The following is a 22,767-nucleotide window of genomic DNA, read 5'->3' on the forward strand; positions in this document are numbered from 1 at the left end:
TTTTAAAAAAATGATTTGACTAGGTAAGGAAACCATTTCCGTGCTTGTTTCTTTTAAATTAAGATGGTTAAAATCAGCATTTTCTTCTGCATAGTAAAGTTTCAAAGCTGTTTTAAGTCAATATTCAGTTGTAAACTTTTGAAAGAACAACTATAGCGTTTTGTTCAGAGTTATGAACAACCTCCATTCATGAATTGCTCATAACTCTGAGCTTCTACTGTAGTCAAGGCCTAGCTGTCTTCATTTCTCTCTCTAGGACCTGCTGAGGACTTCTCTCTTCTTCATCCTTTTTTTTTTTTCTCCCTTCCTCCCTTAATTCAACCCTTAAGAGTACTACTACAAACATTGTCAGTTCTACTTCCAGAATTGAGAAAAAGTATTTGTAATGCTTAAGGATGATTTCCTTGGATATATGGATTAATCTATTTTATGATTTTGTACTGCTGCTCATTGCTGTAGTATCTAAATTCCTTCCACATAAACCCAGAAAGGAAAATATAGACATTGGGAACAAAAGGTTCTAACTTTAAGGTTGATAAGATGTTGGAATAATCTGTCAAGAAAACATTCCCAGATATTTTCTCTAGAGTTGTCAAACTATATAAAACACTTATGGATTTAGTTCAGAGGACAATCTTGAATAAAGATGGACTGTTTATCCACGGGTCCTTTCTCTCCTGTCATCTTATTGTTATTACACTGCTAAATGGTTGCATTATCTCAGTTTATGCCATTACTATCAATCATATTTACATGCTTTGGGAGCTCCAATTTTAATGTGTGGCAAAGGAAACTAAGGTTATTTCAGTACATAAAGCTAAAATTATAGCACTATAAAATGTTTTTTAATCCATGTTTGCAATATTTACAGAGATGCATCCTGGGAACTTGAGGAGAATGCATATCAAGATCTTCTGCAGCGTTACCAACACTGTGACGCTAGAAGATGTCTGTGCAGGAATGGGAGAGACTATAATAAACCTGATAGGTATTAATATACACACACAAATTTTGAAGATCGATATGTTGAACATAATGTGATGGGTATGGTATGTTATAGGAATCTGTCACAGATAGAATGTTGAAGAGTCTTTTAAAAAGTAAATAATGAAAGCTAAGACATTTTCAAATAACTTATCGCAAGCTGGACATATTTATCTTATCAATACTTTACAACATGCATCTTATTTTAAAAAGTGATTGACCAGGAAGACTTAGTGTACCCAGAATATAAAAGCCAAGAGAGTTAGACAACAGGATTTATCTTCCATATTCTACCCCTTCTCCAACACAAATAAAGCAGCAAAAGAGGTAATACCATCATCAGCATCCTTTAAAAATCAAAGAAACATAGCAAACTATTAAGACAAATTATTTTATATTAATGCTTAGCTGCTAAAATATCAAGTGAATTAGAATATCTAAAATAGGTATTTTTGAAAGTACCTGGCTAAAGTATTGGACATGTCTCAAAATTGACCAGTTCTAGTTGATCCATCTGCCTGGTTAGAAAGTTTATGAGAAACAACCAGCTGTTGGGATTTTTATTAAATAGGGGGAACCTATGCTTCTTACTGTCCTTTGTCTCCTTCCTCTCACTTTACAAGTATGCTCTGAACTTTCCCAAAACCTTACTTTGATCTCATTTCTTTCCTTCCCTGCACCTCTAAACTCATTGAATAGCCATTTACAATGGCTGTTATGAATCCTCCTCCAATTTCCAAACAAGCTTCAATCCTCTCCAGTCTACTGAAACCAATGACAATAAGATCTCTAATGACCTCTTCCAGCTCAGATCTCAGGCCCTTCATTTTGTCCATCCTTCTTGACCTGCTTGCTGTTTTCAGCACTGTTGATCATCTTCCTTCTTGACATCTTTTCCTCCACTGGGTTTGCAAAATACTCTCCTCTCCTAGTTCTCTTTCTACCCCTGACCATTTTTTCAATATCTATTTCAATGGGTTTTCCTTCTCCTTTCCCCCTGGATATCCCCAGGAATCCTTCCTCTTCTTTCTTCTCTTTGCTTTACACTTTTTCTTTACACTTTACACTTTTATCTTCTCTTTGATGTCTCATCTTCAGTTCTAACTTAACATCCCTAAAATTGAACTCCATATCTTCCCTCCCAAGTCCTCTCCAATTCACCTTGTCTCCATCATTGTCAACAATATCCAAGCTTCCTTGTCATCACCTTCAAATTCCTGCACTGGTTTTCATCACCAACCGTATCCCTTTTGCTTTGCCTTATTTTGTCTCCTTGTTGGCTTTTTTCATAAACGTCTCAGTGTTCTCTTTCACAGTTCCCATCAGTATGGAACTTTCTGAGCTCATCAACAAGGCCCCTATCCTCCCCACATTTAAGTCCCTCTTGAAAGCCATTTCTGTTGTACTGCCTATCAGAAATCTAGCTGGCTTAAATTGACAAGATTATAAAGTTGTGGCCAAACACCATGATGGCCCATTCTAATTATGTGTACTCTGCCTCATAATTGTCTTAGTTGGTGAGCTCCATTGAGCAGGGATCATGCCTTTTTGCTTTCTGTCTGGAAAGCATCTAGCACATTGTTGGCACTACTGCAAACACATACATAATATAAAGATCTAGGCAAATACTTCAAAAAATGTTTAAATGTCTCTTACAGAACAGTCCCAGCTTTTGGAAAGTGGTGAGGTAATCAGATACTGTATCAGACAAAATACAATTTGGAAAAAACAGCCAGGGGACTTTGAAAAAGCTGGGCTGTGGATCCCACAAAGTAGTGAAGGGGAAAGTAACTGGCTGTGCAAATTGGTTGGCTTAAAAAAGGATACACTAACTGCTCCATAGCCTCTTTAAAACTGGATATTCTGCAAAGCTGACTAGGATTCTAATCACTGCATCCTGATGTAGGTCTGGCTATGCTACACAGTTAGGTCGACGTAAGCTAGGTCTGCCTTACGTCGGCCTAATTTTGTCAGTGTCTACACTAGAGCCTTGTCCCGCCAATGTAAGTGCCCTACTACTCTGATACAATAACTCCACCTCCACGAGTGAAATAGGGCTTATGACGGTGTAGTTAGGGCGACACATCTGTGTAGATATTGTGTTACTTTCATCGGCTGTGTTGCTTATGTTAGCTGTGAAATTGACAAGAAAGCCAGGCAGCTAGAGCCCAAGTGCCGCCCACTTCCGGAGAGCTGTGGACAACTGGATCCCACCCCCCGGTTGGGAGCCGGAGTAAGAAGCCTGGGCAGCTGGACCCCGCTCCTGGCAGGGAATTGGGAAGCGATAAGCCCTGGGAGGCTCCCTCCCAACTCCCCACCTGGGAATGTTGGCTGTCTTGTCAATTTACAAGGCTTCCTGGTGTGGGGTGGGGACCAAGAAACCGGGCAGCTGGAACTCGCTTCCCTGGGGCGAGAAGCACTGGGCGACTCTGTCCTCCCGCCCCCCCAGTGGGGAACGCGGAGACAAGAAGCCCTGCGCGGCTTCCTCTGTTCCCAGCAGCTAACGAGTAGTCGGAGGGGGAGCACAGCCCACCGGGATTCTGTGGGGCAGCTGGGCTCCTGGCAGGGAGCTGCCAGCGGAGCTGAGAGACTGGGCTCACAGCTCCCCACACTGACCCTCTTAGGTCAGTGGAAGTGCTCCTGTGATGGCTGTAAGATGACCTAATATAGGTTAACTTGAATTTTTAGTGTGAATTGGGAGTGCCCTCTCTTTGAAAGAGGATACTGTACATCCCAAGGGGCTAACTATATATCATTTATCTAGAGTCTGGTAAATAATAAGGGATTTGTGGCTAGGTAGGTGGATTGGATTTACTGCCTAACAGCCTTTGGTTTTTTTCTTCTGTTGTTCCTCTGTTAATTCTAAGTATAGTGTGTTTTTTCTTTTAGTAAATGGGAAATCAAATGCTGTCAGTGTTGTGGTTCCCGTGGAACGCATTTGGCCTGTTCCCCAATACAGTCATGGGAGGAAAACTGGGAATGTATAGAATGCAGAAGTATCTTCGCTAAGTCAGGTAATATTATGAAATGATGGGAAATAGTTTGACATTTGGTTTTTCTAGGGCTGTCAAGCAATTAAAAAAATTTAATCGTGATTAATCGCACTGTTAAACAATAATAGAATACCATTTATTTAAATATTTGTGGATGTTTTCTACATTTTCAAATATATTGATTTCAATTACAACACAGAATACAAAGTGTACAGTGCTCACTTTATATTTATTTTTGATTACAAATATTTGCACTGTAAAAAGCAAAAGAAATAGTATATTTCAATTCACCTACTACAAGTACTGTAGTGCAATCTCTTTATCATGAAAGTTGAACATACAAATGTAGAATTATGTACAAAAAATAACTGCATTCAAAAATAAAACAATGTAAAACTTTAGAACCTACAAGTCCACTCAGTCCTACTTCAGCCAATCGCTCAGACAAACAAGTTTGGTTACAATTTGGGGATAATGCTGCCCACGTCTTGTTTACAACGTCACCTGAAAGTGAGAACAGGCATTCGTATGGCACTGTTGTAGCCAGCGTTGCAAGGTATTTACATGCCAGATATGCTAAACATTCATATGCCCCTTCATGCTTCAACCACTATCCAAAGCCGAGCGGACTGACACATGTTCATTTTTTATCATCTGAGTCAGATGCCACCAGCAGAAGGTTGATTTTCTTTTTTGGTGGTTTGGTTTCTGTAGTTTCCGCATTGGAGTGTTGCTCTTTTAAGACATCTGAAAGCATGCTCCACACCTTATCCCTCTCAGATTTTGGAAGGCACTTCAGATTCTTAAACCTTGGGTCAAGTGCTGTATCTATCCTTAGAAATCTCACATTGGTACCTTCTTTGCGTTTTGTCAAATCTGCTGCAAAAGTGTTCTTAAAACGAACCTGTGCTGGGTCATCATCCGAGACTGCTATAACATGAAATATATGGCATAATGTGGGTAAAACAGAACAGAGACATACAGTTCTCCCCCAAGGAGTTCAGTCACAAATTTAATTAATGCGTTATTTTTTTAACGAGCATTATCAGCATGGAAGCATGTCCTCTGGAATGGTGGCCGAAGCAAGAAGGGGCATATGAATGTTTAGCATATCTGGCACGTAAATACCTTGCAACACCAACTACAGAAGTGCCATGCAAACGGCTGTTCTCGCTTTCAGGTGACGTAAATAAGAAGCAGTCAGCAGTATCTCCTGTAAATGTAAACAAACTTGTTTGTCTTAGCAATTGGCTGAACAAGAAGTAGGACTGAATGGACTTGTAGGCTCTAAAGTTTTACACTGTTTTGTTTTTGAGTGCAATTATGTAGAAAAAAACCCTCCTCATTTATAAATTACACTTTCACGATAAAGAGATTGCACTACAGTACTTGTATGAGGTGAATTGAAAAATACTATTTCTTTTGTTTATCATTTTTACTGTGCAAATATTTGTAATAAAATATAATAATATAAAGTGAGCACTGTACACTTTGTATTTTCTGTGTTGTAATAAAAATCAATATATTTGAAAATATAGAAAAAATCCAAAAATATTTTATAAATTTCAATTGGTATTCTATTGTTTAACAGGCGATTAATCGCAGTTAATTTTTTTAATAATATTTAATTTTTTTAAGTTAATTGCATGAGTTAACTGCGATTAATCAACAGCCCTAGTTTTTTTAATATTTGTTTTGGGTTAACTTGACACCAGTATATTTTTTCAGAAGAATAATAAGGATTTAATTGTACAGGGAATTACCAAAATCAGAAAAAACGCTCGTTGGCTACCTCAGAAAAAATAGATGTTACTGGTCGTTTGTTGGAAGAGCCCTCTCCCAAGTGCCCCAGACAGTCACCAGGATCCCAGCACGGCTTTCTTCTCAGGTGTGTAATTTTGCACGGGGAGGAAACAACTGCTTGAAAAAATACAGAAGGAATTATGATATGAAATGGAAGAAAATATTTGTTTTATGAAATTTAGAATAAGAGAACACACACTTATTTTCATCCTGCAGCAAATACTTCGTTTATTGAATTGCAGAACTAGGCATCCAGCATCCATATTTATGAGTGAAGTAGTCACTTGTGGTACATGTTTCATGAGTTGTCCATAAACTTCTAGTATTAACTCATTAACCAGAGACGGCTATGCAAACCAGTCTATCGAATTAATAATCCTTCAGTTGAGCACTAAATTATGTCCCCTTACAAAAGCAATATTAAAAGAAACTTGAATATTTAAAGTTAGGACATTTTTAACTTATCAGTATTTCACATTAATTTTAATAATGCAGTGGAAAATTAGCTCTTAAAATGTATACAGAATTTCTTTTCTCTAGTAATAAAGTATATATTGAAGTTTTAATATGTTGTAGTTCAGTTGTGAAATTAAAATAAATGCAACTGATAAGGTTCTCATAGCAATTGAAATATTAATTTATAAGGGCTTGCAGTTCAAAAATATGAGTCTGCTTGTATTACTCTTGTATTTATAAACTGCTTTAATTTACTTTTGAGGCAATTCCTAGAATTTCTTGCCTGCAGTATCTCGTGATACTTTGTCTGTTTATCATCTGAACTGTTAATGAAAGCATTTATAAATATCAGAAAGACGGGCTGAAGGACTAATTATTTTTCTTTGAGTATGTGTCCGTGTGGATCCCACTGTAGGTGCATATGTGCCTTGTGCGCAAGATCAGATTCTTTTGAACAGCAGTGTCCGTCAGGGTCACCTATATGTCCTATGCTGCCTCCTGCTCTCATTCCAGGGTATAAAGGGCAAAGCGGCCATAACTCTTCCCCAGTTTCCTCTTACCGCCCGTGATAATGAGACGAAACCTAGGAAGTGTCCAACCCACTGCTTTCTTGAGAGCTTCAAAACCTGTGTGTTTCACAAAAATTACTGAAAAACTTTGTCTTCACCTTTTTGAACTGGAGTCTTTTTTTTGTTTGTTTTTTAAAAATGTTGTCAAGTCCCTTGTACAGCATCAACTGCCCCACCTCATGGTCACCCCAAAAGAAAAGGACCCAGAAAATAAGGATCTTGTTGGTCTTAACTTAAGGTATATTCCTCTCACTTACTATAGCTCTGCATTAATTGCCAGGCCATGTTTGCAAAATATAACTTCCTTACCTGGGGGAGAGTCACCTCTTCCTCTCCAAAATGCCACAGGAAAATAGGGAAGAACCGAAGGAGATCATAAGAGGGCCAAAGGGCAGCCAGAACAGCTCTATAAGCAGTCATCTGACATGACCACAAGGGCAATGGATATGGCCATTGTCATGAAGAGGTCTTTGTGGCTGTTAGCATTAGGCTTCCCACAAGCGTTGCATGCCACCATAGAGGACCCTTTGACATGATGGAGCTTTTTAGCAATAGATGAAACACTCCATTAACTGAAAGACTCACAGGCCACACTGTGATCCTTTTGGATATGTACACCAGCTCCTTACCAAAAGCTGCACAACTGATGGCAGAGGATGCTGTTTTACACCCAGAGCATCTGAGTGCTGAGGAAAAGACCTCAATACTCTAGAGAGTCCCATCGTTGTCATCTGCCATTGTTCATCTAGTACCATTTACAGCAGGAGTCGGCATCCTATGGCACGCGTGCCAAAGACGGCACGCGAGCCGATTTTTAATGGCATGCTGCTGCCTGCCAGGGTCCCGCTCAGCCCGCAGCCGAACCCCGGCAGCAGGCTGAGTTGGACCCCGGCAGGCAGCAGCGTGCCATTAAAAATCCTGCCTGACCCAGCCCGCTCTTCTCTGCCCCCCGCCTACTGCTCTCTCTGGCGGGATAGGGGGCAGAAGCAAGCTTGGTCCTGCCAGCTGTTGCTGTACGGCAGGCTCCGCCAGCAGCCAAGCTTCCCCCATCCCCCGCCTCTTCCCCCAGCGTGCTGTGTTGAACCCTGCCTCCTCTCCCTCCCTGCCGCCGATGGCCCTTGTGAGGGAGGGGAGAAGAGCAGGCCCAGCGCCCTCGCTGCTCAGACCGCTAAGGAGGCGGAGAAGAGGCAAGGGGAAGGGGCGGGGCGTATCCCTCCAGCCCCCTGCCGTGAGTCGCTCAGGGGGCAGGGGGCTGGAGCACTCTCCTGATCTCAGCCCAACCCCCCAGCCCTCTGCCCTGACCCCTGCACCTCCCTTGCACCTCAGCCCCCTGCATCCCCCCCATGACCTGATTCCTGCACCCTCCACACATACCCAGCCCCCTCACACCCCATGCCCTGACTCCTGCACCCCCTCACGCCCTCAGCCCTCTGCCCTGACCCCTTCACCCTCCACACATACCCAGCTCCCCCAAGCTCCCTGCCCTGACTTTTGCACCCCCCACATCCCCACCCCCCAGCCTGAGCACCAGGTTGGCAGCATTTTAATTTAATTTTAAATGAAGCTTCTTAAACATTTTGTAAACCTTGTTTACTTTACATACAACAGTAGTTTAGTTATATTATATATAGACTTATAGAGAGAGAGACCTTCTAAAAAACGTTAAAATGTATTACTGGCACGCGAAACCTCAAATTAGAGTGAATAAATGAAGACTTGGCACACCACTTCTGAAAGGTTGCCGACCCCTGATTTACAGAGTCAGTATGTTTGATGGGAGTGTCAGGAGCCACATCAGAGCTGGTGAAAAGCCTGTCTCTGTCTTTGGACATTTTGCCCCTTTCCACCAGGCGTGGTTACTATCACAACAGACAAGTGGGTGTTGAGTGTCATCTTCCACAGTTGCTTTGTTCATTTCCACACCCAAACTACTTCCCAGTTCCTCTTCAGGGACCCTTCTCCTGAGAGCCCATTACAAAAAGAAGTGGTCTTGTTGTTTTGTCTAGGAGGCATAGAGGAGATACCTCAAGAGGACAGAGGAGAGATGTCCGCTCCCAGTATTTCTTTATCCCAAAAAAGAAAGGGAGAAGTGGGGTATCTTTATCCTATCTTAGACCTGAAGAGACTGAACAAATACTTATGCCATCTGAAAATCAGGGCAGTAGGTAAATATACCTAGACCAGTGGTTCTCAAACTATGGGTCAGGACCCCACAGTGGGTCACAGCCAGGGCGAGCATTAGACTTGTTGGGGCTTGGGGCTGAAGTCTGAGCTCCACCCCCACCCCGGGGCGACAGGGCTTGGGCTGCAGCCCCCTCTCCCCCCGTGTCCTAACTTCCCTTTAAGCTGTGCAGCTGTCTATTAAGCGTTGTGAAGGCGCTCAGGGCTGTGACAGGGAGAGATGCCTCGTCCCAAGCTCCGGACCCAACCCAGCCCAGCCATGGACTTGCTGCAGCCGGGGGAAAGGTGCCCGGGCCCCAGCCCAGCCCACTGCCGAACCTGCCGCAGCCGGGGGATAGGTACTCTTACCCTGGCCCTGATCCAACCCAGCGCCAAACCTGCCATGGCCAGGGGACAGGCGCCTCTCCCCCGCCCCAGCCCAGCACCAGACCTGCCGCCGCTGGGGGACAGGCGCCTCTCCCCCATCCCAAACCCAGCCCAGCCTGGACCTGCTGCAGTTGGGAGAGGCGCCTTTCCCACCCCCAGCCCAGGTGCTTTTGCAGGGAGACAGTGCTGGGGGTGGGGAGTCCTCTCTCCCCACCATAGCCCTGGGAAGCCCCACTGCACTCGAAACCCCTCATCCCCAGCCCCACCCCAGAGCCCTCACCTCCTCCGTACCCCAACCCTCTGCTCCAGCCCGGGGCCCCTCATCCCCAGCCCTAGCCCAGAGCCCACACTCCCAGCTGGAGCCGTCACCCCGCACCCCAACCCTCTGCCCCAGCCCTGAACCCCCTCCCACACTCCAAACTCGTCGGCCCCTCCCCGCCACATGAATTTTGTTATGTGCACCAATATGGAGGTGATGTGTCACACATCACCTCCATATTAAGAACAGGAGTACTTGTGGCACCTTAGAGACTAACAAATTTATTAGAGCATAAGCTTTCGTGGGCTACAGCCCACTTCTTCGGATGCATATAGAGTGAAACATATTGAGGAGATATATATACACACATACAGAGAGCATGAACAGGTGGGAGTTGTCTTACCAACTCTGAGAGGCCAATTAAGTAAGTGAAAAAAACTTCTGAAGTGATAATCAAGATAGCTCAGTACAGCCAGTTTGATAAGAAGTGTGAGAATACTTACAAGGGGAGATAGATTCAATGTTTGTAATGGCTCAGCCATTCCCAGTCCTTATAGTCCTTATCGTATCTAGTTTGCATATCAATTCCAGCTCAGCAGTCTCTCGTTGGAGTCTGTTTTTGAAGTTTTTCTGTTGTAAGATAGCCACCTGTCATTGAATGACCAGACAGGTTAAAGTGTTCTCCCACTGGTTTTGAGTATTATGATTCCTGATGTCAGATTTGTGTCCATTAATTCTTTTGCGTAGAGACTGTCCGGTTTGGCCAGTGTACATGGCAGAGGGGCATTGCTGGCACATGATGGCATATATCACATTGGTAGATGTGCAGGTGAACGAGCCCCTGATGGTATGGCTGATGTGATTAGGCCCTGTGATGATGTCACTTGAATAGATATGTGGACAGAGTTGGCATCGGGCTTTGTTACAAGGATAGGTTCCTGGGTCAGTGTTTTTGTTCAGTGATGTGTGGTTGCTGGTGAGTATTTGCTTTAGGTTGGGAGGTTGTCTGTAAGCGAGGACAGGTCTGTCTCCCAAGATCTGTGAGAGTAAAGGATCATCTTTTAGGATAGGTTGTAGATCTCTGATGATGTGCTGGAGAGGTTTTAGTTGGGGGCTGAAGGTGACAGCTAGTGGTGTTCTGTTATTTTCTTTGTTGGCCCTGTCTTGTAGGAGGTGACTTCTGGGTACTCGTCTGGCTCTGTCAATCTGTTTTTTCACTTCAGCAGGTGGGTATTGTAGTTTTAAGAATGCTTGATAGAGATCTTGTAGGTGCTTGTCTCTATCTGAGGGATTGGAGCAAATGCGGTTATATCTTAGAGCTTGGCTGTAGACAATGGATCGTGTGGTGTGTCCTGGATGGAAGCTGGAGGCATGTAGGTAAGTGTAGCGGTCAGTAGGTTTCCGGTATAGGGTGGTATTTATGTGACCATCGCTTATTAGCACAGTAGTGTCCAGGAAATGGACCGCTTGTGTGGATTGATCTAGGCTGAGGTTGATGGTGGGATGGAAATTATTGAAATCATGGTGGAATTCCTCAAGGGCTTCTTTTCCATGGGTCCAGATGATGAAGATGTCATCAATATAGCGCAAGTAGAGTAGGGGCGTTAGGGGACGAGAGCTAAGGAAGCGTTGTTCTAAGTCAGCCATAAAAATGTTGGCATACTGTGGGGCCATGCGGGTACTCATAGCAGTGCCGCTGACTTGAAGGTATATATTGTCCCCAAATGTGAAATAGTTGTGGGTGAGCAAAATTTATTCTGCACATGGATGGGAAATATTAGAGGGAACACTGACTGGGTCATGTAGTAACTTTTTTGTCAGAAGGGGGTCGTGGTGCCACTAAGTTTGAGAAGCCCTGACCTAGACCATCCCTAACAGGTGTTTGTCTAACCTTGTCTTAAAACTCTCCAATGACACGGATACCATAGCATCCCTTGGAAGCCTATTCCAGTGCTGAACTATCCTTATAGTTAGAAAGTTTTTCCTAATATCTAACCTAAATCTCCCTTCCTGCCGCTTAAGTCCATTACTTCTTGTCTTTCCTTCAGTGGACATGGAAAACAATTGACAATTCTGAAGACTGTTATCCTGTCCTCCCTCAGTCTTCTTTTTGCAAGACTAAACATACCTCGTTTTTTTTAACCTTTCCGGATAAGTCAGGGATTCTAAATCTTTTAGCATTTTTTGTTGTTCCCCTCTGGAGTCTCTCCAGTTTGTCTGTATCTTGCTTAAAGATACTTAAATATTTCCTTTGTTTAATAAATCAGTTAGTTTTAAATGCAAGACATGTTTTGATAAACTTTTTTCTTCTGTATCCAGCACACTTAAGGCAATTTTATTTTTTGTGTGTTTAATTAAATTTGAATTTCCATCTAAATAGAATTTGACACAAATTACTAGTAAATTAATAATTTAGTACATAAGAAATGCATCATTCACCATTTTCTAACATCATAAAAATGTAAAAATTAAGAACCTAAATAAATAAAAAAAGTTAAAATATAAGAATCCAAATAAAGTTAAATTAAACTATATACGTAAATATAGATACATTGTATCCTCCTGGTTTGCAGAAAGAAGTACCAGATTTAGTGCAAAGATTATATTTAGTTGAAAATAACATGTTTTAATGGTTACCAAGCTTTCTTTGGGAAAATAACTGAAAAGTACAAATGTAAAACATAATTTAAATGAATAATTTAAATTAAGATTTCCTGCTTGCTGATTTAAATCACGATTTAAAATGGTGATTTTAATTTGCTTTGATTTAAATCAATCCTACATGTGGGAAGCCCACCTGGATCACCTACAAATGCAAGGGACCAAGTCCCCAGAATATGTTACTTCACATAAATGTCCTGGAATTCAGAGCCATCAGGCTAGCCTGTATGGGATCCCTACCTGTCCTCTGAAAAGCCGCAGTCTAGTTTTTGACAGGCATGTCCATGATGCACTCACTAACCAAGCAGGGAGGCCATTAAACTCTGGAATAGGTATCACCAGCTCAGGTAACTTTGGAACTTCACCTCCCTAGAATCAGCAGCAACCTGGCAGACTACTTGAGCAGACAATCCAAGACCAGTCACGAGTAGTCACTGCAGAGGTCCATCATAGAGCCGATATTTCATCGATGGGCAAGGGTGTCTGTGTGATAGATCTGTTTGCAACCAAAGACAATGCCAAGTATCAGGACTTCTGTTCCAGAGGGGGCATGAACTTGGGATCGCTACCAGATGACTTCTTAATTCCACTGCAAAATGGCCTCCTGTATGCTTTCCTGCTTATTCCCCTGATCCCCAAGATGGTTCCCAAAGTCAGATGAGACACACCATGTCATCCTCATAGTTTCTGCTTGCTGAGGCAGTTTAGGGTGATGGACTTGCTGCAGATGTCCATTCAGCTGCTTGTTCAACTCCTAACTGCTCAGACCTGATTTCCACAGCACCACAGTCAGATACCCTATCCAGATGCAACATCCCTGCATCTCGCAGTCTAGATGTTAGCTGGTTGAGTGCCATGGACAAGGACTGATACAGAACTGGAAGATATCCACTGGACAGATTTTATCATTAAAATGGAAGTGTATCTCCATATGGGTGGCCCAAAATAACCTGGACCCTACACAGGCTTCGGTACCAAAGACCCTTGACTACTTGCTGCATCTGAAACATTTGACCTTTCATTCAGCTCCATTAAGGTCCACCTTACAGTGATCTCAGTGTGCCATCCTCCTGTCCTATTATGCTCCATCGTCTCCCACCTAATGGTATCAGAGTTTCTCAATGGTCTGTTACATACTTACCCACCGATCAGAGAAACTGCTCCTGCCTGGGACCTCAATATTGTCCTCTTGAGACTTAGGGCCTCCCTTTGAGCACCTTTGAGAATGCTTCATACTTCATCTCACTCTGAAGACTGTTTTCTAGTTGCTCTTACTAGTATGAAAATGAGCGAGCTCCAAGTATTTATGGCTGACCTTCCTTCCCTTCATAACATTTCATAGGACAAAGTGGTGGTGAAACCTTACTCCAAGTGCATCCCAAGGTGGTTTCAGATTTCCATCTGTACCAACCTATTATCAAAGCCCAACACTACATCAGGGGGAATTTACCTATGCGGGGTATCTCCAGAGCTTAACTTTACCCATTGACAGAACCAAACTGTTTAGGCCATCTCCCTGGTTGTTTCTGGCTGTAACCAACCATTCCAAAGGCCAAGCCATCTCATCACAAAGAGTATCTAAGTGGATAACACAATGTATCTTGCTGTGTTACCAGTTGGGTGATGTACCACTTCCACTGAACAAGAATGCTCACTGCATCAGAACTCAAGCGTCATTCTCTGCCAGCTTCAGAAATGAGCCAGTTTTTGAGATCCACAAGGCACCCATTATGTTTTGTGAAGCAGTGTGCACTGGACTTAGCTGTCAGGGCAGATGCCATGTTTATTAGAACAGAACTACAATTTGTTTGACTGATGCAGCTGATACTTCTCATCCCACCATCCAGAGGGGTTCTGCTTGCCAGATACCTACCGTGGGATCCACACTGACATATACACGAAGAAGGGAGAATGGTTACTTACCCTACAGTAATTATGGGGGGGTTTTTTAAATGTTGTCGTCAGTGTGGGCTCTCACAACCTGCACTCTGTCCCCAGTTTATGAGCCACACCTAATGTGGGCTTTGAATCGTGAGGGAACTGAGGGAGGATTACAGTTGCTCTGCCCTTTATGCCCTAACAAGTCCAGGAGCATGATAAGGCACAGGGTGCGTGCACTGCCCAAAGAAACACCACTATTTTAAAGAATCTGATACGGCACACATGAGGTGCATGTGCACCTACAGTGGGACTCACACTGATATCTCAAAGAACCCGAGTTACTGTAAGATAAGTAACTGTTATTTATCATGGGTGTATTAACACACCTACTGTAGTTAAGGTTAAGATACATTTTTGAAGGCTGCCATGGGACTGTTGCCCTCATTCCATATGTACTAGTCAGCTGGCATTCCTTCCCTTGGTTTCTGCAGTATGTAGCAGGAGATGGCAGTGCAATTTATCACCTATGAACTGCATACTCTGGAAAGTTGAAGTTTCAGTGCTAGGGGTCTCAAAAGCCAGAAAACTTTACTTTTTTTATTTTATTTTACTTTATTTTTATTTTGAGGGTACATGCAAGTTTAACTGTCCCTCTGGGGCATATAAGAGATTAAATAACTGATGACTGTTGTGCACAGAAATTGTACATGCAGCATTCCACTTTCTTTCCTAGTTCTTGAGTGCTTAATTTTGCAAACTTAACATTGCTTTAATTTTTTTTGCATGTAAATATAGGAATTTTGCCATCTTTGGAGCTAAACAAAACCAGAATATGAGTAACTCTAGAAGACTTAACTGGAACTTACAACATTACTTAGTAATTAAAAGGCGAGATAAAAATTGCAGCAAGTTATTTCAGTAGTGTGTATTGAGCTGGTGCCAACTAATATCAGCACTGGATCATACAATGCAGTCTACCTATGGGAGTAACATAACATAACATCAGTACTTAATGGTTCTCAAGGATTCTCAAATTTCAGTTTGTCCTATATGAGATATAACACTGTAGAAAACCATAGAACCACTATGCACTGAAAAAATGAAGGTTACAATATTTCCAGAGACAGAATTTATTCCATTTTCTAGTGCTGAACGGTGGTGGTAATGTCAGCATTTCTAGGGTTCAGCAACTATTCGATTATGTAAAAGAGAGGTGGGTCTGAGGAATGCAAGGTAAATTATTGATGACAAAATTTACTTCAGTGTCTTCTAGTCGTTGGGGCAATCATTTATATGTTGAAAATTGTGTATAGAAACAAATTGATTCTATGGCTTTATAGTAACGTAGGGTTCTTTAAATCACACTTGTGGTAAACAGATGTACTGTTACTTTCAAATGAATGTTTACATAAAGTTCAGAATGAGAAATTAATTTAGTAATAGCTTTTCCCTTTCCAGGTCACCAAAGATGTTATACAAGGAGTCAAGCTGTTCTGGCACATTATTAGACCTTCCAGCATCTAATAAGATGGTTATGTCCATATCCCCACTGATCAATTCTTCTTCAAGGAATCTATCAGTAAGAAGAATGTAAGTTAATATTTCTTTCATATTGAACAAGGCTCTCTAGATCAGGGGTAGTCAATTATTTTTTTATCAAGGCCCAAATTTCTTTGTCAAGGTCCATACTCCAGAGAAACGTGTTTCACCCTGCAATAACAATCATAATAAGTAAATAAAAAGTGTTATTGTTCTATTCAAAAGCATCTGTCGGTCCAGGTCTGCTCTAGATTGTATAAAATGAAATGTATTTCCTCCAGGATCTATACATTGAAAGTGCAAAATAGAATGCTTAACCTAAGAACTTGCTGAAAATCCTGATTTATGAAATTCTTCTTCGAGTGCTTGCTCATGTTGATTCCATTCTAGGTGTGTGCGTGCCCACAGGCACAGTTGTCGGAGACTTTTGCCTTAGCAGTATCCATAGGGCTGGTTGTGGCGCCCTCTGAAGTGCCACACTTATGCTGCAATATATCAGGCGCCGCTGGCCCTACGTCCTCTCAGTTCCTTTTTACTGCCTATGACGGTTGGTTGGAGCGCCTAGTCTTGCTTAGCAAGAGCATTAGCGGTTCTTCACTGTTCAGGTTGTTCTCCTTTGTTATTTAGTCAGTGATTAGTTAGCTGTTAAGTGTTTTAGTAGTTAGAGCCCAGGCTGGGACTTTGTCCTGGACCGGGGCATACCCCGCTCCCCAGTCTTCAAGACATGTTCTGAGTGCAGCCGGCCGATGCCCATCAGCAACCTGCACGAGAGTTGTCTGAAGTGCCTGGGGGAGTCCCATAGAAAAGACAAGTGCCGGATCTGCAAAATCTTTCATCCCTGAACTCAAAAAGAGTGGGACATTCGATTAAGGGCCTTTGTCATGGAGGCTGCTCTGCACCCGGCATCAGAGCCCTCGCACTCGGACTCCACGCCTGGTACTTCGGCATTGGCACGCAGTGCACCACCAGCACCAGCTTCTGCCCGGCACCAAAGAAGCAGTGGAAGTCGTCTGGTCCGCAGGCACCGTGCAAGGGAACATCGGGAAGAGGACCTGAGTTAGGTGCCCTGCCTGCAACAAAGGATCTCGGGGGTATCGCTGTGGTCAGACCCCCTAGCCCAGCCAGGGACCTGCCTCCTACTCAAGGGAGCGGTAGGGGGGTCCTGGCCCATTGCAGGGCCATCTGCGCCCGAGGTGGGCCCAGTGGCCAAAGAACAGTTAGGCTGACCAGCACCGCAGATGTCTGGCCACATGGCAGATGCCGCCAAGAGACCGGCTCAGATGACCAAGCTGGTGATGGAACCACCCCTAAAGGCAGTGGAATGCCCCCCGGACTGCAGGCGTCGTTCCCCTTCGCCACAGCCAAGGACCCCAGTACCGCAACCCCGGTTTCCGGCCAGGAGGCCCAGATCTCTGACACCATGGTTTCCGCCTATGAGATGCAGAAAACCAGAGTCGCAACGCTGATCCCCATATTCTCGGTACCGACAATCCTCCCGTCAGAGATCACCTCAACTCCACTCAGGCCAGAGCCTTCCTCCCCGAGATTCGGTACCGAGCCATGGTGGACCTCATCTCGTCTCTGCGTGCCCATCTGTTCACCACCACCCACATGTGCCTGAGCCTGCTGGGTCATATCATAGCATGCATTTACATGGTTCGGCATGCGCGACTCCGCCTCAGGCCTCGACAGGCGTGGCTGGCATACGTCTATGTATCCAATCGGCACAGTATAGACCGGGTGCTCAGGATTCCGGATAGTGTGCTGTCGTCCTTTACCTGGTGGCAAGATCTCATGTCGGTGCTGGAGGGAGTCCCATTCGCAGGCCCGATCTCGTCAGTGATGCTCATCTCCAACACTTTGGACCTGGGTTGAGGAGCCCATCTGGGCGATCTCAGTGCTCAGGACCAGTGGTCCATTCTCAATCGGGCCCTTCACACTGACGTCTGGGAACTCAGGGCGGTTTGCCTAGCCTGCCAAGCTTTTCGAATTCACATACAAGGCTGGGCGGTTCAGGTCCTAACGGACAACAACACAGCCACAATCTTCTATATTAACAGGTCATCTGCCCTCTGCCAGGAAGTGCTCCGGCTCTGGGATTTCTGTCTACAGCATGACATCCATCTTGTGGCTGCTCACCTCCCAGGGGCCAGGAACGTTTGGGTGGTCCACCTTAGCAGGGCATTCTCATCTTGCCACAAGTGGTCCCTTCACCCGGAGGTGATCAGTTCTGTCTTCCACAGGTGGGGAACTCCCCAGGTGGACCTATTCGTGTCAAGGCAGAACAGACAATGCCATGTCTTCTGCTCATTCCAGGGCAAGGACAGGATCACTGTCGGACACCTTCCTCATCACATGATCAGGGGCTCTGATGTACACCTTCCCTCCAGTGCCATTGCTGCCAACGGTCCTCATGAAGATCAAGCAGGACAGGGCAGAGGTCATTCTCATAGTGCCGGCATGGCAATGCCAACACTGGTTCAGCACCCTGCTGGACCTTTCGGTGGTGATCCCGTTCTGGATGCTGCTCAGGGTGGACCTGTTGTCCCAGAACCACGGCAGTCTCCTGCCCCTGAACTTGGTGACGCTTCATCTGACTGCTTGGCTGCTGCGTGGCTAAACGCGCAAGAATGGCAGTGCCCGTCCGAGGTCCAGCAACTCCTGTTGGGCAGTAGAAAGCCCTCCACCGGGGCCACCTACCTGGCCAAATGGAAGCGATTCACATGCTTGATGGTGAATAAGGGGGTCTGTCCTGAGCGAGCCCCGTTGCTGCTCATTCTAGACTACCTCCTGCACCTCAGGCTCCAGGGCTTGTTGCTGTCATCCGTCAAAGTCCATCTAGTGGCCATCTTGGCCTTCCACACACCGCTCGAAGGCAGGTCGGTTTTCTCTCAGGATATCATGGCCAGATTCTGTCTGATATTCTGATATCTCAGGATATCAAGGCTGATATTTGACACTTTTAAAAGAGTGAATATTAACTTAGTTATAAAATTATCTTGATCAGACTCTCAAATTACAAGCTTTTCAAATGTTTTCATATACTTTGTCACTTATTTGAACATTGCTCAAACAATATAGTGATAGTTTGGCTCAGGAGAGTATTTTACGGCAAGAAGTAATAAATACAGTGAAGCTAAGGCAGTTTATTAATTCTAATGGAACTTGATTGTAACTTTGTAACTAATTTGTTACTTTAAAATACATGATTTCAACAGTGTTACATCTGAAATTATTCATTAGTATATCTCAGAAATCATTGAAATTGAGTTCCTTTTTTAAGTTAGAGACTTTACATCAGACTAAGTATATGGTTTTTAAGTGTTTATCTTTATTAGCTTCCAGAATGTTCATGTAACTCCATCAGGGCAGTATGTTCCCATGTACTTGTTACAGTCTGTGGTCCTTTATAGGGTTGCCACTTGTCCAGGTTTTCCCCAGGATCATCCCTTTTTTGAGATCACTATCTTGAGAAATTTCTAAGGGTGCTCAGTACACCTGGCCAGCTGTCCAGTTTTATGGGCTCAGGATCATCCCAGATGCCCCCTCTGCGGTACAAAAAGAAAAAAAGAGGGGACAACACTAGCTTTTAAGATTAAGGAGTTGTAGTCTCCAGGCAGGGCATGTGATGGCAAGGGGTCAGTCAGTCAAGCATCATGTGACTACTTGCTGGAGAGTATATAAAGGAAAGTTCTTGGCTTATTCTCAGGAGAACAAGAGTTGAGGAAATACCCTGAGAGAAATCCGAGGGGATTGCCAGGAAGGACTACCAAGAGGGAAGGATGTACCCTTTTGGTGAGAAGTGAGAAGTGGAACAAGCCTCCATTACCCAGTGTCTTGTGTTATTTTGAGACTCTTGTATCTTGTGTTAATTAATAAAACCAGCCCTGAGAAAAGGGACATGGCACTCACTTGAAAGCTTGGGCTTTATTTTGACTAGTCCAGCTGGTGAGTCTGCCCATTGGCTTGCAGTAACTGATAGGAACTTGCTAAAATTTCAGTATCCATAGATGGGTGACAGAGAAAGATAGACTTTCTGATTCAGAAAAGCTGATCTACGATTTCTTATACTGTAATTGTCAATAACTGTATATCCTGTGTTTCATTAAAAAATGTGCTCATTTGTGTCTTCTAGGCAACTAAGAATACAAAAACGAGAAGCTTCTAATATATTGAGGGAATTAAAGTTACAGGTTAATAATACAAAAACTACAAGACTGAACATCAACAGAGACAATATCTGGAGTAGTGCCTTGAAAGGATTCAGAGGGCGAAACTTCAATCCTGCAAACACTATGGAAGTGAAGTTCACAAATTGCAAGAGTAGAGTAGAGACAGATGCTTTCCATGGATCAAAACATGAGTTTTTCCGATTATTAATGCTTCATCTTCAGAACTCATCACTATTTGAGGGCTCTTCCTCAAAGAACTTATCTCTTGATTCTCAAGGTAAATACAGCATAAATTTTATGGTAAAACAGTTCTGTCAAAAGTAATTTTCAGTATAATAGACATCTGAAAAAAAACCAAAATTGTTAATTCTGATAACAAGATAAAATTACCATGAGCCCCACAAAATGGAAGTAGATGTGTACCAAACTAATTTTTTCTTTTACTGTTTTTAAAATGTGAGCTTTGGGGTAAGAATTGGGCAATGAATAAGTTATCTAAGTTTTTTACTGCTTATTTGGTGTGATTGGAATACTTGATAGTAATATTACTATATGGATGTAGACTTACAATCAATTTTGGAACTCTTGATCTCTGGACCTAAAGAAATTGAAACAGGAAACACTCAGTTTACCTTTTCTCAGAAAGGGTACCTTTTCTTCTTTTCATTTTCCCTTCCCTCTATTTCTTCTTATCTCTCCCCTCCACTCCACTGTATTTATTACTTCTCCAGAGCTGCTTGAAGTGCTATTTCCATGCCTCAGAACTGAGCGCTGTGTAAGGTGGAGAGCTCCACTGTGATTGTGATTGGGCTTGGCTTGGCTTGAGGGGCGGAAGGACGGGGCAGTGAGCAAGTTGCTCCTTCACTTGGTCATAACCATGAATTTTTGTCAGTGTTATTGTCTCAGACTTAAGAGTTTGTCTTGTACGCGTATTAATATGAGAGAGTAGTGATAACTGTTGCAGATCATAGTTCATTATTAATTCAAATATACTTTCTTTATTTACAGCTATAAAAGAGAATTTATACTATGAAGCTGGCAAAATGATTGCAGTTTCTTTGGTTCATGGTGGTGTACCTCCCAGTTTCTTTTCCAAAACTCTGTTTAACTGTCTTGCTTATGGACCAGAGAATGTGAAACCAACAGTGGAAGATGTTGCAGATTTTGATGTAGCACAAACAATAAAAATGGTAAATAAAGTGCCCCACCCAGTGGTGTTCTCTTGCTTTGGAGCCTTGAAATGCTAGATTTGAGATTAGACTTTGGGGTAGGCATGTTTTTGGCAAGTATTAAGGAATAGTATATGATTGATCAAATTCAATATATGAGTGTTGTCCTGTTGACAATACATATGCCTCAGCCAAAGGCGTTCAGATACTAAGATGATGGGAGTCATGGAAGTACTTGCTAGGAAGAGATTACTGATTCCAGACTTCTAAATTTTAAATTTATTGATGGAACATATATGAAGCAAACAAATACCTAGTAAATGTTTTATTTCCTACTGTAGATAAAATCATCAAGAACTCTGGCCATCTTAAAATCTACAATAAGTGACCGCTATGAATATCTTACTATTGCTGGATGTTTAAGACCTATGACAACTCTATGTGATAAGGATATGTTGGTGAACGACGTACTGCTCTATCATGTAATTAAGCGAGTTCATTCACCTTTTGAAAGGTTTGTTTGGTTGTGAAAGTTTAAAGTATTCATTTTTACTTATTAAACTATTGAGAAGCATTGAAATTGCTTACGACTAGTGGAATAAGGTACTACTCAATGTGGGAGAAGCTATAGTAATTGTGCATGCAAATTTTGTACACAGTTGCATGTACATTTTTGGGCATGGAATCATGCACACTGAATTCTAAAATTCAGGTCTTGTACTGCATTATACATTTTTCTGAAGTTGTTTTGAATAGCCAAATACAGTTAAAATTATGTTGGATTCCTTCCCACCCATCTCCCCTCCCTTTAAGTTTACTTTAGATTTTAATGTAACTATCACATTTTGTTAAAAATAAAGTTTGAAACATAATCTGTCAGCATATAGTAGAGAATTCAGATCTGTAAACGTGCCAGTCATTATAAACTTCTAATTCCTGTTAGTATCTACAAAGAAGCCAAGAGAAACCACTATAGAGGAAATCAAGGAAGTTCAATATTTAAGAATTTTATACTTTAGTCCTAAATGGACAAAAACCCCAAATTATAAATTTTCTACAACTATTTTTTATAAAATTTAAGATTAACAGATGTCTCCTCAATTTTTGAAAAAAATAAAATAAAATTTTTAAAAACAAACATTCCCCGGGCAGTCAAGGAACCTGAAAATGGCAGATTTCATTGTGTTTTTTATAGTGCAAGCCAAGAGAGATGCAAAAAAAACCCTCTACTTGTAACTGGATTCTCAAAACTGTTACATTTTTAACAATCTAAACTGGTGTTGGTAACAGGTAAACAAAATAAAATTTTAAATGAACACTGTAAATGTAAATAGGCAGGAATCTCATAATTATAGAAAACTTATATGTACCAGCCTTCGGAAAACAAAAGGTATTGTGAAACATTTTATAGCAAAATTAATTCTTTGGAGACTTTCTAATGCCACCTCTTTTTATGATTCCAGCTTTAGGCAAGGTTTGAAAACTCTTGGTGTATTGGAAAAAATACAGATGCATCCTGATGCATTCTCTAGCATATTGTGTCACAAACCCGAGAGACTTTCAGCAAGAATTCTTGGTGATCTCTTTACAATCCACTGTTTATCAGGTGTAAACAAAGTCAAAGGTGTTGATTTCTGGATGGGTTATTTACAAGATGTGGAAGGTAAGTGAACTCTCTTTTTCCTCATTACTTAGTTCAGCTAGCCAAAGGAGTGGTTTTTTTTGGTTCAATCC

The 22,767-nt window shown here is 42.6% G+C and overlaps 1 protein-coding gene across 1 annotated transcript in view; it reads left to right on the forward strand.

Moving 5' to 3' along the window:
- G2E3 (G2/M-phase specific E3 ubiquitin protein ligase) overlaps window positions 1–22,767 on the forward strand; it is a 48,091-nt gene that overhangs the window by 21,098 nt on the left and 4,226 nt on the right. The window contains exons 8-15 of the mRNA XM_029911508.1: window positions 872–988; window positions 3,874–3,998; window positions 5,733–5,865; window positions 15,612–15,743; window positions 19,828–20,141; window positions 20,873–21,054; window positions 21,375–21,547; window positions 22,497–22,696. Coding sequence (XP_029767368.1) covers window positions 872–988; window positions 3,874–3,998; window positions 5,733–5,865; window positions 15,612–15,743; window positions 19,828–20,141; window positions 20,873–21,054; window positions 21,375–21,547; window positions 22,497–22,696 — 1,376 coding nt within the window. The remainder of the gene's footprint in view (window positions 1–871; window positions 989–3,873; window positions 3,999–5,732; window positions 5,866–15,611; window positions 15,744–19,827; window positions 20,142–20,872; window positions 21,055–21,374; window positions 21,548–22,496; window positions 22,697–22,767) is intronic.

Source organism: Terrapene carolina, unplaced genomic scaffold (assembly GCF_002925995.2).
Source record: "Terrapene carolina triunguis isolate 2854851 unplaced genomic scaffold, T_m_triunguis-2.0 Scaffold96, whole genome shotgun sequence".
Lineage (NCBI taxonomy): Eukaryota > Metazoa > Chordata > Testudines > Emydidae > Terrapene > Terrapene triunguis.